We start from the raw sequence: 13655 nt of genomic DNA on the forward strand, positions 1-13655 counted from the left end.
AAAAATACCTAAATATTCTACATATTTTGAAAGTTACATTCATGCCTAGGAACTATTTTGTGTTAAATATGTACTACTTTCTGGTATGTGCTTTCTGGCCGGGCCGGAATTAGTGGTGTTACACCTATAAAGCACAGAATAGGTATGAGAATGGAAAACTAGATAAGGAATGTCTGTAAGAATGCAAACGAGAAAAAGTCCTAAACTTTAGATAACTTCCTCAAGCAAAAAGTTAAAAGTAATTTCACTTACCGAACACTAATCAATGAAAATAGATAAAATCACTTTGGTTCTATCATTTCAAAAGGATTATGTTCATCTAGTGTACCTCAAGATCAATCACTACAACCTAACATAAGTTCTTATTTTTTTTTTTTTTTTTTAAAGTTTATTAGATATTTATATACATACAGTTTTCCATTCTCAAAATTCTACAAGTACAAAATCACTTTACTATACTTACTTTGTTTTAAAGAAAAAGTAATAAAATGAATAGAGATACACATATCCTGCTGTTGACGCTGCAGCAAGGAAACTTGTCCACTGCCTGAAAAATAATAATATAACTGTAAATAAACAAAATTTAGTATAGTGTAGCACAATTTGTGCTTCTTATAAATGTATTCTCTTACTTAAAATTCCTTCTTTTAAAAAAAAAAGTGAACTTCACATACTTAAAATTACGTGTTGTTCACAATAACACACTTATAATACAGTCTTAAATATTTAACCAATAGTAATCTTCAGAAATTATTGATAAATTTCTTCATATTCAACAGTTTTTGTTTTCGTTTCTAAGACCACCAGTAACTCTTTTGCATCATTATATTACTCTGTATTGTTTTAAACAATATGGGGAAATTGTTTCTAAATGGAATGTACCATAACTTTTGTTATTGTGGTTATTGGTTTTTATAAGTGGATTGTGCATGTTGCTTTTCTCTCTCAGTATAATCAGATATACAAATTTGTGGTTGTAACAGATACAATTAATGCCCCTAAATGATATTTCAGGAAAAATCATGAAAAAAACTTGAAAGAAGTTTTCTCCGTCATGTTCTGTGTTTTTCGGTACTCAAAATCAGACCCAAATCAATCTTTTGAACCATTTATGCCCAGCCATTTATGAATATATAAAACAAGTGAAACTGCGAGCTACTGCTCACTGATGATACCCCCGCCGCAAGTGGATAATATTAATAGTGTAAAAATATGCAAGTGTTCGGCAAACAGGAAGTTGTCGAGTGATGAATCTGAAAACGCATCACACGGTATAGCTGACTTATAAAAATCCTGAAACCAAATTTCAGATATCCTTGTATTGTAGTTCCTGAGAAAAATGTGACGAAAATTTTTAACTTGGCTATCATGTGTAAAATCATACAAGTGTTCGGTAAACAGGAAGTTGTCGAGTGATTAATCTGAAAACGCATCACACGGTATAGCTGACTTATATAAATCCTGAAACCAAATTTCAGAAATCCTTGTATTGTAGTTCCTGAGAAAAATGTGACGAAAATTTCAACTTGGCTATCATGTGTAAAATCATACAAGTGTTCGGTAAACAGGAAGTTGTCGAGTGATTAATCTGAAAACGCATCACACGGTATAGCTGACTTATATAAATCCTGAAACCAAATTTCAGAAATCCTTGTATTGTAGTTCCTGAGAAAAATGTGACGAAAATTTTCAACTTGGCTATCATGTGTAAAATCATACAAGTGTTCGGTAAACAGGAAGTTGTCGAGTGATGAATCTGAAAACGCATCACACGGTATAGCTGACTTATTTAAATCCTGAAACCAAATTTCAGAAATCCTTGTATTGTAGTTCCTGAGAAAAATGTGACGAAAATTTTCAACTTGTCTATCATGTGTAAAATCAGACAAGTGTTCGGTAAACAGGAAGTTGTTAAGCGATGAATCTGAAAACGCATCACACGGTGTGGCTGACATATATAAATGTTGATACCAAATTACAGAAAGGGTGGATGTGTAGTTCCTGAGAAAAATGTGACGAAAGTTTCATGGGACGGACTGACTGACGGACTGACTGACGGAGAAAATTTTTAACTTGGCTATCATGTGTAAAATCAGACAAGTGTTCGGTAAACAGGAAGTTGTTAAGCGATGAATCTGAAAACGCATCACACGGTGTGGCTGACATATATAAATGTTGATACCAAATTACAGAAAGGGTGGATGTGTAGTTCCTGAGAAAAATGTGACGAAAGTTTCATGGGACGGACTGACTGACGGACTGACTGACCGACGGACTGACGGACGGACTGACAGACAGAGGTAAAACAGTATTCCCCCCTTTTTTAAAGCGGGGGTATAATTACCATTATATAATTACTTACCATCTATAATCTTCAGCATTTAGTAAGAAATAGGTACAAACAATTGTAACACACACAGTAACCACCATCAGAATCAGGAAGACCAGCAACATAAAACCATATACATAATATATCTTGTAGGCCCAGAATGATGTAAATATAAAGTACCTGAAAATATACATAATATATCTTGTAGGCCCAGAATGATGTAAAAATAAAGTACCTGAAAATATACATAATATATCTTGTAGGCCCAGAATGATGTAAAAATAAAGTACCTGAAAATATACATAATATATCTTGTAGGCCCAGAATGATGTAAAAATAAAGTACCTGAAAATATACATAATATATCTTGTAGGCCCAGAATGATGTAAAAATAAAGTACCTGAAAATATACATAATATATCTTGTAGGCCCAGAATGATGTAAAAAGAAAGTACCTGAAAATATACATAATATATCTTGTAGGCCCAGAATGATGTAAAAATAAAGTACCTGAAAATATACATAATATATCTTGTAGGCCCAGAATGATGTAAAAATAAAGTACCTGAAAATATACATAATATATCTTGTAGGCCCAGAATGATGTAAAAATAAAGTACCTGAAATATATATTAAATATCATGCTATACATTCCTGAATTAATGTGTTGTTCGGTCACTCTTAAATTTTTATATATATGAATTCTTGGATTATTTATTCTATAAATAATCAATTAGCTTTTCAATAAATCATTACATGATAAATAATCAAAGAGTTAACATAAAAATGTATTCTAGTAGTAAGGTTAAATAACTTACATTTCAATGAAAATGGAGCCAAATGGTAAAATTCCTCCTAATACAGTAATCACAGTTGGCTCCATGAACCTGAAATATAATCACAACATATGTTACATGAAATCCTTAATGCTAAAATCATCAACTCAAATTTTAAGAGGCCATGAACCAGTTATAAAGTTACAACCTATATTAACATAGAGCTCTATTTTAAAAATTCTTTAACTAAAATTTTTAAGGCTCCATGAACTAGAAATAAAATCATGAACTAAGATTTGTAGTTAAAGTTACTTAAAAAGTAAAGTTCTTTATACATATTAAATATTCTCATCTTACAATTTCACTATTCAAATTATAGGTCTAATTTAAATTCTAAGAAAATTAGACAACAATGGACATATCCAAGCATTTAATAAAGTTTTTAAAGACAATAATATCACACTTTAAATGTTTAAGACATGTATAGTTTTAGTTGACTTTAAATGTAGTAAATATATATATTCTTACCACTTCTTTTCCGGAATAGGTCTTGGTACAGCATTAATCCTACAAGGATAATTAGGCTGGCCTGCCAAATTTCTCCCAAGAACTGTTCCCACTAATGTCAATGGTAATATCACAAATATACATATACATGTTACGGCAACCTAAAACAGATATTTGCACAAATAAATATTTACCAATAATATCATCCCTGATAAACTTTAACATCAGTATCTATCTGCTTATACTGTTTCAACAGCATGTGGTTTTTTTTTTTTTTATTTTACTTCATATCCTGTGAAACTATTGAATTGTCTGTCCCCCTTTGTGCCACTTTTTTGTGATTTTACAGAATGACTGACTTTGGTTGAAAACCAACTTGCTTCAAACATTCCTGTCATATTCTATAGAAACAATTGCACATACTTGTTACATAATTTTGTTGTTTTAACAGATTCTGCAAATATGCCAACATTTTTTCAAATGTTTAAAAAAAATCATTGTTCACACATACATTTAATGAAATAAGTATCCCGCAAATAATAAAGTATTCAATTTATAAAGAATTTTAGCTTGTCAACTACTAGTGAATACCATACAACCGATAACATTAAGTTAAACTGTCTGGAAAAATATGGACAGATTTCTTTCTAAAACATGTACATGTATATGATACAAGATACTAACCATTGTACCAAAAGGTATGGCTCTTGAAGCATGATAATATATGGCTATAAAATTGATAAAGAATGCTGTTCCACAAACACAAGCTGCATCAGGGAGGCACTTAATAACATCTGTCTTATCCACACTTTCCCTAAAAACATAACAAATATATATTTTCAACACTACTGTTTGTTTTAACCTGCTATAGTAGTAGACATTAGGAGTGATTACTGAATACTGATGGATGCTAGAGGTATTAATTTGTGAGTTCTGTTCAGTTCACAATAATTAAAGGTCATTTATAAATGAATATCTTTTCTTTCATTTTTTTTAACTCAACAGTTATGCAAATTATAAGCCATTCTTAAAATCTCTTTAATTACACATGAAAGTATGTGTTCTTTTATCAAAAGAAATATTGCTGATTACTGTAAAACTAGAGATCTGTATATTGTTTTGTTATTATTGCATAGACAATGGGACCAAATATAGTTCCTCTAAAGGGGTTGCTTCCCTTGGTTTAATAATTTACCTCCCATCTTGGCGTACAGACTACCACCAAAGTATCCATTCACCGGTGAGGTTGCAGCATACACAAATATGGCAGTACTTAATAAAGAACCTCTCCTGGAAACAAATTCAGAGTCTACTTTTAATCGGTTGTATTAATATATGACAAATGAAGAAAAATCATAAATATCTAATGGAAACTACATGTATTTATTATTTCTTCATACGAAGAGAAGAATGATGTCAATAAAAAATAAAGATTAAATATTGTATCCAAATTCATATTATATAAAATCAAAGACACCATTCAAAATAACCCCAATTAGCTGCTAAGATTATCAGTGTTTATAAACCTACTTACTCTGTATATAAATCTCCAAGTATGGCAAATATAATCACACAAAGGGAGACAACTGCTATATGATAACCAGACCCAACAAGTGCTGAGAATAACATGGATGATGAAGTTGGTCTGAATACATCTCCATGTACCTGTTTCCAACCATACTCATCTCCTAAGTCCTTCTCCTACAATGAAGGGTAATAAAAAAATTAAGTTGAAATAAAAATTAGCAGTAGGAATTTACATGGCAAGACAATTACTCATAAAGGTGATCAATATTCAGATTCATTTTTACGACCAAAATGTTTTTACTTTTAAAATATTTGATTCGAGAAGTAATGGTATTCATATCTAATAATTTATATGGTTGTTATATTCAGACTTTTATTTATCTGAATAACATGTTTCATATTTTTGTGAGTACCATGCACCAAAAATAAAGTACATTGAAACTTTTTTATAAGTTTGATTTACCAAAATTATTTACTATTACATTCTTGTGATGTTGTGAAATTAATCATGTAAATGTACTTTGAAAATTCTTGGAATTTAATTTTCTCATAACATGCCCATTACATTTTGGAGGAGTTAGAAGTGTTTTGTTTATCTGTGCTTGTGCTGTGATTCTTTTGATCACTGTTTTTTCTATTTTGTATCAAATTGTTACTGAATTTTATTAAGATTGTAAGGTGAAATACAAATGAGAAAACAATGTGGTATTGACACTAACCATGTCGTCTAGGTCATCTTCTTTGCTATATCTAGCATAGTCTTTCCTCAATGTTCTCATTAAGATCATGCTCACCAAACCAACCAAGAATATAACCATCATAAACGAATTAAATATACTGAACCAGTGAATCTGAAATAACAAAGATTATACTTAATCACAAGAAGGTATCTTCAATAAAATGTACTGGTATCTACTATTGACCAGTATAATATATTTATACCAGCACTGAAATTGTCTTTACTTCAAAAACAGTATAAAACATTTATTTTGTACACAAAAATACAATAACTATAATAATGAGCTTGAGATAAAGTGACAAAAGCCATCACATCAAAATTGCTGTAAAAAAATAATGATTTTAACACTGCAGCTGGAGTATTTCAGAAAAATATGTCTTTTGATGAATACAGTGTTCAAGCTAGACCATTTTTGCAAGACAAGACTCCAACATCTTGGTTAACATCATACCCTTTTCATTGTACAACTCTCTGTTTTAAATCCAACTACAAAATTAACAGTAAATTATTTTGAATATAGACACATACCAGGAATTAAGGAGTTACTTCCCTTATTATCCCTAATGATGTGGTGGAAATTCTCAATCATTAGAGAAGTACATCCGTTAACCTCAAGACCTTTTTTTTTTCGTTTATATCTCATGTATATGTGTTACTTTTTAAATTAAATTTACCCTATGTTGGAAGAAGTTTGGATCCAAATATTTATCAAATCTCTTCTCATATTTGATGGTTGATGGTGACCATTTCACCTGAAAAAGTAAATAAATACAAACGTCATCAAAAGTATTAAATAATTGTATATGAATACCATACTGTCAACAGAATATATAACTTTTCTCCTGCTAAGCCTGGGAAGTATCAAATAATTGTTGTATCGTATTCTATTTTCAGTCAAAACAAAATATATACTTGTCTCTGCCAGCGGTAATATTTGACTACAATTCCAATTTCCATTGTATGATTAGATCAATTTTGTAATTTAGCTAAATGCACATATTAAGTGTAGAACTTGTCAAACTATCTAAAATTATACATGTTATAAACATGCATGGGCAAATTACCAGATGGATATAGCGTTTAAAGGTATCAAACCTCGAGAAAATTTTGTTAATATGCAAAATAAAATAAAATCCTAAATATTGACCCAATTTTATAATGGTTGGAGGCAGGAAACAAGATTTTTTTTGGCCATACTTTCAAAATATGGTGTGTATCCTCATATGTAGTCTTTATAAGTGTTACATAAGCCTAATAACTGAATGACATTTTGGTGTGTATCTTCTTTAAACCTCCGTAAGAAAGCATTATTTGTGTTTGTATCTTCCTTACGCTTACCTCATATTTGAATGATATAACTGCACCAGGTTCTAGTTTGACCTTTTCTTCACTGGTCAGATTAACGTCTACAATTTGCTTGTCATTGTAACCAATATCAAACTTCTTTGTGGTCCAGAGATAATAGCCATCACCCTTTTCATCTATCTCACCAACAATACCTGTATAAAGAATTCTAAAGTTATAAAAGCCTTGTCATCAATCTATCAGGATATACCTGTTTAAACAAAAAATCCTCATAAATCGTGATAAATGCACATTATTTTATATTCGCTGTTTCAGAACCTAATGCATCCTGGGCAATATTTTCAAAAGTGTACACCTAAGTGTCATAATTAGTTAAAAAACTTTATAAACAATTAAAATTCAACAAATTTTGTGACGTAATTTCCTTCTTGAGTAGGTCAACTTGGTAATATGGAATAATTAACTCCAGAATTCATACAATGTTTCATGTATTTACAGGGATTGAAAAGAAGTTAAGTGACAACTTATTTAAAAATACAAGCATTTCTCCAAAAATGAACTGTGAGGGAATGAAGCTTAGAATTGTGCTTCAAATGAGTTGGTGAATGAAAGGGAAATGTTCTTAGATAAAAATTAATGATGCATGGAGAATCTTTAACAGTTTTCAGACTTCCTGACCAAATCCTCTCTAAATGAAGTCGACAAGACATTAGAGCAATCTAGGATTATTAATTATTTGTTTACATACGTTTTAATATTTAAGATATAAATACATCGTGTATACCTACCCCATATAGGTAAATCATCAATGTACATCTGGTACCAGTAATGATTCTTGACAGCATATACAAAGGCTTGATACTTCTCTTCAGTCAATGTTACTTCACAGTACTTAACTCTATTGACATCACCTGAAATTACAAGTTTAAATTATTGCTTTAACCTCAATAACCAGCTGACATGTGGTTCCCTTTCAACATACATGTACTTGCAATGTATTCATAATGGAATTTGATACTAGGTAAATTGAACAACTTGCACCCTGAATCAAACACAATGTGCGAATGCTCAGAGTACAAAATATATAATCCAAAGAGTGACTAATCACACACAAAATTATGTTATACATGTAAGAAACATGACACTGAGTGACTGACAGGGCCATGCTGTCCAAGAAAAAGAAATATGGATTTCCTCCTTAGTCAAACTTCAGATGCTGCTAATTTGGACTCAAATAATAAATTTGTATTCCAGCCAGTCATGCCAGTAGCAGACATCTTAAAGCTTCAAAGGTTGTGTCATGAGCTTAAAGGGCAGTCATAATACATGTTCTGTATGTGCCTAACACAGTTAACCTAATATGTCCACTATAGGTGTATGAATAGGTTAAATTTTATGTGAAAGACTGTATAATGATCATCATGACTTCTAGTTGTTTATATCTTCCTTTGGTCTGTTGGATAGTTAGTTATCCCTGACATTAATACCACATCTCTGTATTTTCTTTCTTGATGTATATAGCCTTAACTTTTTTCCTGCTGTCAGTCAATTACAATAATAAGACACTGACAGCCCAAATAACATACTATGAACAACTTTTCTATAAAATTAAATATACCTTTGTAGTCAATGTCTAGTCCACTGAATTCCAGTTCTGTACCTTGTAATGCTTCACCCAGTGTTTCATGGTAGTGACCAATACTCTCCTTGTTACCAGCACAGAATGGTAAGGAGAAATATGAGTATGTCTCTTGTCGATTGTGGTATGGACCAACTGTATTCATCCATAATACAACCTCTTCACTCTCATCATACTGAAAATACATCAATCAATCAATTTAAGGACATATACAACAAATCAACAATTGTTTGGCTTCTCATTAAAAGTTTAAGAAAGTTTCAAACAAAACAAGAGGCTGTCACAACGAAGAGCAAACCGGATTTATTAACATTTATTTGTGTCCTGCCAATATCACAAGAACCATAACTGATGAACGGTGAAATTGAAAATCGTCAATATCAAATTTGACATCCATTTTGTCATCAGTATCAACATATTAAAATTTGAAAAGCTTAGGTTGAATGGTTCATGAGTAAATGCAACAACATGAATGGAACGCCATTTTTCGATCTTTCAAGAACTATAACTGATGAACAGTAAAAGTCAAAATCGACATGATTGAACTTGACCTCCATTTTGTCATCAGTAACAACATATTAAAATTTGAAAAGCTTTGGTTGAACAGTTCACAGTCAGGGGACTTACTTAAATAAGTGATTTTCTAAATCACTGATTTAAGTAACGTTATTTCCATAAAGGTTGGAAGTTAGAGTTGTCTTTCTTTAATAATCACCTATTTAAGAAGTACAAATTAATCAGGCCAAAAAAAAAAATAGGTGTGTTTCCGGTCGCCCGACCGACCCTAATTTTTTGGCGCTGACCCTAACTTTTTTTTCCCGGAAAAAAAAAAAAAAAAAAAAAATCCAGATTTTTTTCGTTTTTTTTCCGGAAACGGTTTTTGTTTAGTATAGCCTTTGAATGGCATCTTTTAAACGTTTGATTTCAAATAAAATTTTAATACAGTAAGCATTTGTGTGATACAGATTGAAGTCAAACAACGGCATGGCTTCTGCTATGGCCATCAGTCAAAGTGTGTTATCAACTTTTGAACATGGACTATTCATATCTTGTATACTTTATACAATGAACTGATGAAAATAACCTGAAAGAATAACAAACTGATTATAAAAATACACAAAGAACAACCAAAGCAGGCCAGTAAAAAAAAAAAAAAAAAAAAAAAAATAAAAATACCTACCTACCTACCTACCGACCCTAATTTTTTGGGGCATGCAACAGGAAACACACCTATTTTTTTTTTTTGGCCTCACTGGAAGAAGTGATTTAATTTTATTGTAGCTTTAAATATAGAATACTAATGATCCAGGGACTATTATGTTTCTAAACTTATCAGAACCAACATCTGTGTTGTCTAGGATGACCAGGTCATTTCAGGTGATGACCTTGTACTGAATCTAGGATAATGACATAAAAATCACTTGTTTTAGTATCAGACCTCAATTTCCTTCCCAAAATCACTTCTTTAAGTATCATTCTTTTAATAATCCCTACTAATTTCAACACCCCCGAACAGTGAGATTTTTATCGCGAACAGTAGAATTTTATTACATAATCTGAAAGATGAAACCTTGAACTTCACAGGAAAAATACTCCCACTGCTGGGAAAAATCTTTTATTAAAGTATCAGTTCATTATGTAAAGCCATTATTATAGCATTTTTTCAACTAAAATAGAATTTTCAGCTAAATGATAGCATCAAAGGCAGAAACCTTTCTACTTAAAAGAAGCAAAAAGTTTATTTTTTTTTAAATTTTACTAATTAAAAGATATTATTTAAACCTATGTGTTTAAAATTTGGAAAAAAATACAAAATTCCAATTTGTGACAAAACCACGATTTGCTACTCAAATAAGTGATTTAAAAATCACCTAATTCAGTAAGTCCCCTGACTGGTTCATGAGTAAATGCACGGACACGACTGGAAAAGCCATTTTTCAATCTTTCAAGAACCATACCTCTTGAACAGTAAAAGTCAAAATCGACATTATTGAACTTGACCTCCATTTTGTCATCAGTAACAACATATTCAAATTTGAAAAGCTTTGGTTGAACAGTTCATGAGTAAATGCACGGACACGACTGGAAAAGCCATTTTTCAATCTTTGAAGAACCACAACTTTTGAACGGTAAAAGTCAAAATCGTCATTATTAAACTTGACCTCCATTTTGTCATCAGTAACAACATATTAAAATTTGGGAAGCTTTGGTTGAACAGTTCATGCGTAAATGAACTGACACGACTGGAAATGCCATTTTTCAATCTTTCCTGAACGGTTAAAGTCAAAATCGTCATTATTGAACTTGACCTTCATTTTGTTGTCAGTAACAACATATTAAAATTTTAAAATCTTTGGTTTAACGGTTCATGAGTAAATGCACGGACAACATTTGGTTGCCGCCCGCCCGACCGACTGCCCGTCGTACATCCCCAAATCAATAACCGACATTTTTGTCACAAAAATACGGTTAAAAAGGAAATCTTTTATTGTAAATGTGTTTTAAGGTCATAGGCCAGTGGCCAAACATTAAAATTCTTAAAATACCACCTTTCATTTCTTCATGGGAACCAATGTCAAAATAAACGTCAATATATATTTACTAGACGTAAGGCCTTCATTTATACATGTGTATCCTGGAAGTCTGTTTAATAACAACATTTTATATTGATCCCCTTATATATATGTAAATACTGGTACAAAAATGTAGATACCTATGATATTCAGAGCTTCTCTCGAAGCTGTGAGGGTACAGCCTTTATAGGTAGATCTGTGTACACTTCCTAACAGGCTAGGATTATTAGAGATGTCACTAACGTTTAAGTACAATTTTTTTTTAAATACCAACTGTTAACACCTGGGCAAGGAAAATCCCCACCACAAAACAAGAGAGAGATATGACATCAGGCAGAGTCTGTACTTATGTTGAAGGAAGCCGAAGTACTCGGAGAGAACCACCAGGATGCTCACGGGATCAGACAAACTGAAAAGATATCGCCAGATTGATCTCCAGGTCAAATTCAGGGCAATTTTAACAAACTGAGCCCCCACAAAGTTTCATTCTAGTTAAACTCTGGTCTGGGTACCAGAGATGCATCTTGGAGGGTGAAAAACACCAGTCTAACTCCACTGGTCATATTCAAACTCAGTCTCAGGACCTTCAGCACTGTACAGCCATGGGTCTTAACCACTTGACTGTGAACCCACTAGAAATCTGATGTCCTTACAGAGAACAACATGACAACTCGGCTGGAACAGATAAAATAGAGATTGACCTCCAGTCACTTTGAGCAACTAAGCCCCGACTGGGGGTCTCATTGGGCGGTTCCAATCCCGGATCCCGCTTTGTTTTGTCAGATTCCCGTATCCCGCTTACACTATGTACGTAAGCAGTTCTCATTTTTTTGTCATTTCCCGGGGCTCCCGCTAGACCTCATTTCCCATTTTCACGACACAATAAGACTTTCACGTGTCACGCTTACAAAAAATCGTCAATCTCGTATCACGCTTAGACCCCAATACACCTTATCGCTATTTGTCCGCCATTACTGGATATCACACAGGTGCCCGTAAAATTTTACATCACAATACAAAATATCTGACGCCACAATGAAAAAGTGATTGTTGTTTGCGTCAAAAGTTCAAGAGGCCCGGTCAGCCGGGATTAGCGATAAGGTGTACGAGACTCACCCCACTGCCCAGAGTACACAGTTTAGTTTAAACTCTGGTTTGATAACATCTATATTAGTTTGTCCTCATTAAGTAACAGCCGACCAATGACATAATGTTTCAGACTGTGCATTATGTTTTACTGACAGTGACAGACTTCGAATGTACTGAACCTCCAGTCCAAATTCAAACGCGAAAGTCGTCGTCAGAAATAATTTTGCTTCAAACTCAAAAATTGGGTTTTTTCTTCAAATGATCGTTTTTCTATTCAAATTTCTTATAGTGACTCGTTTATTGCAATTCATTTTAAACAGGGGTAACAAATTCGTATAATTTCATAGTTGTTTGACGTTTTGTGTAAACGTCAACAAACCAAGTTTGACATTTGGGGTTATCTTACCATATGATTATGTTCATCCCCTATGACTCCATTAAAACAATTAAGAGAAATCAGGAGCAGTGGTATGATCCTCCTTAACATATTGATGTTTAACTTTTATCACGATGGCCTTTAATTACGAAGATATTCTTGGATTAAAAGCCGTATCGACTGCTTATCGCTTAAAATGGCGGCCACCATAGCCACGTCAAATCAGGGGAAACTACTTCCTGATTTTTGTCTAGTTTCAGAGAGATTGCGATTCAGTCATACACGATTTTAAAACTTCCTGGACAGACGATTTTTTAAAATAATTTATCTATCGTTATAATAATAATAACTAGAACACACCCGCGAAATCGCGGGCATTCAGAGCGTAGTTTAAAGTGTGTAAAGTGTTGTTAGAAGAATTTTGTAAAATATCGAATGACTGGAGAATTTCAGCAAAAGTATCATAAGTTATTGGGGACAGGAATTTTTTTTTAACCCTCCACCTTTATTTCCAAAGTTCACAATTTTTGGGTTTCTATCAATTTCAATATGAACATACATTTAGTATGTTATGAACATTTGAGTAAGGAGCCTGTAATTCAGTGGTTGTCGTTTGTTTATGTGTTACATATTTGTTTTTCGTTCATTTTTTGTACATAATAAGGCCGCTAATTTTCTCGTTTGAATTGTTTTACATTGTCATTTCGGGGCCTTTTAAGCTGAGTATACGGTATGGGCTTTGCTCGTTTTTGAAGGCCGTACGTTGACCTATAGTTGTTAATCTCTGTGTCATTT

General features: G+C 32.4%; 1 protein-coding gene across 1 annotated transcript; it reads right to left on the reverse strand.

Annotated features, from left to right (window-relative positions):
* Nucleotides 1–444: 444 nt before the first annotated feature.
* Nucleotides 445–13079, reverse strand: LOC139504984 (transmembrane 9 superfamily member 3-like). The gene is given in 14 exon segments (XM_071294854.1): nt 445–547; nt 2363–2509; nt 3148–3216; nt 3634–3773; nt 4297–4376; nt 4379–4426; nt 4808–4902; nt 5147–5313; nt 5859–5990; nt 6553–6630; nt 7217–7377; nt 7972–8094; nt 8802–8997; nt 12891–13079. Coding segments are annotated over 14 exon segments (1605 nt in total). The 5' UTR covers nt 12972–13079; the 3' UTR covers nt 445–459.
* Nucleotides 13080–13655: the final 576 nt, after the last annotated feature.

This window comes from Mytilus edulis, unplaced genomic scaffold, assembly GCF_963676685.1.
Source record: "Mytilus edulis unplaced genomic scaffold, xbMytEdul2.2 SCAFFOLD_387, whole genome shotgun sequence".
In the NCBI taxonomy this organism is placed as follows: Eukaryota; Metazoa; Mollusca; class Bivalvia; order Mytilida; family Mytilidae; genus Mytilus; species Mytilus edulis.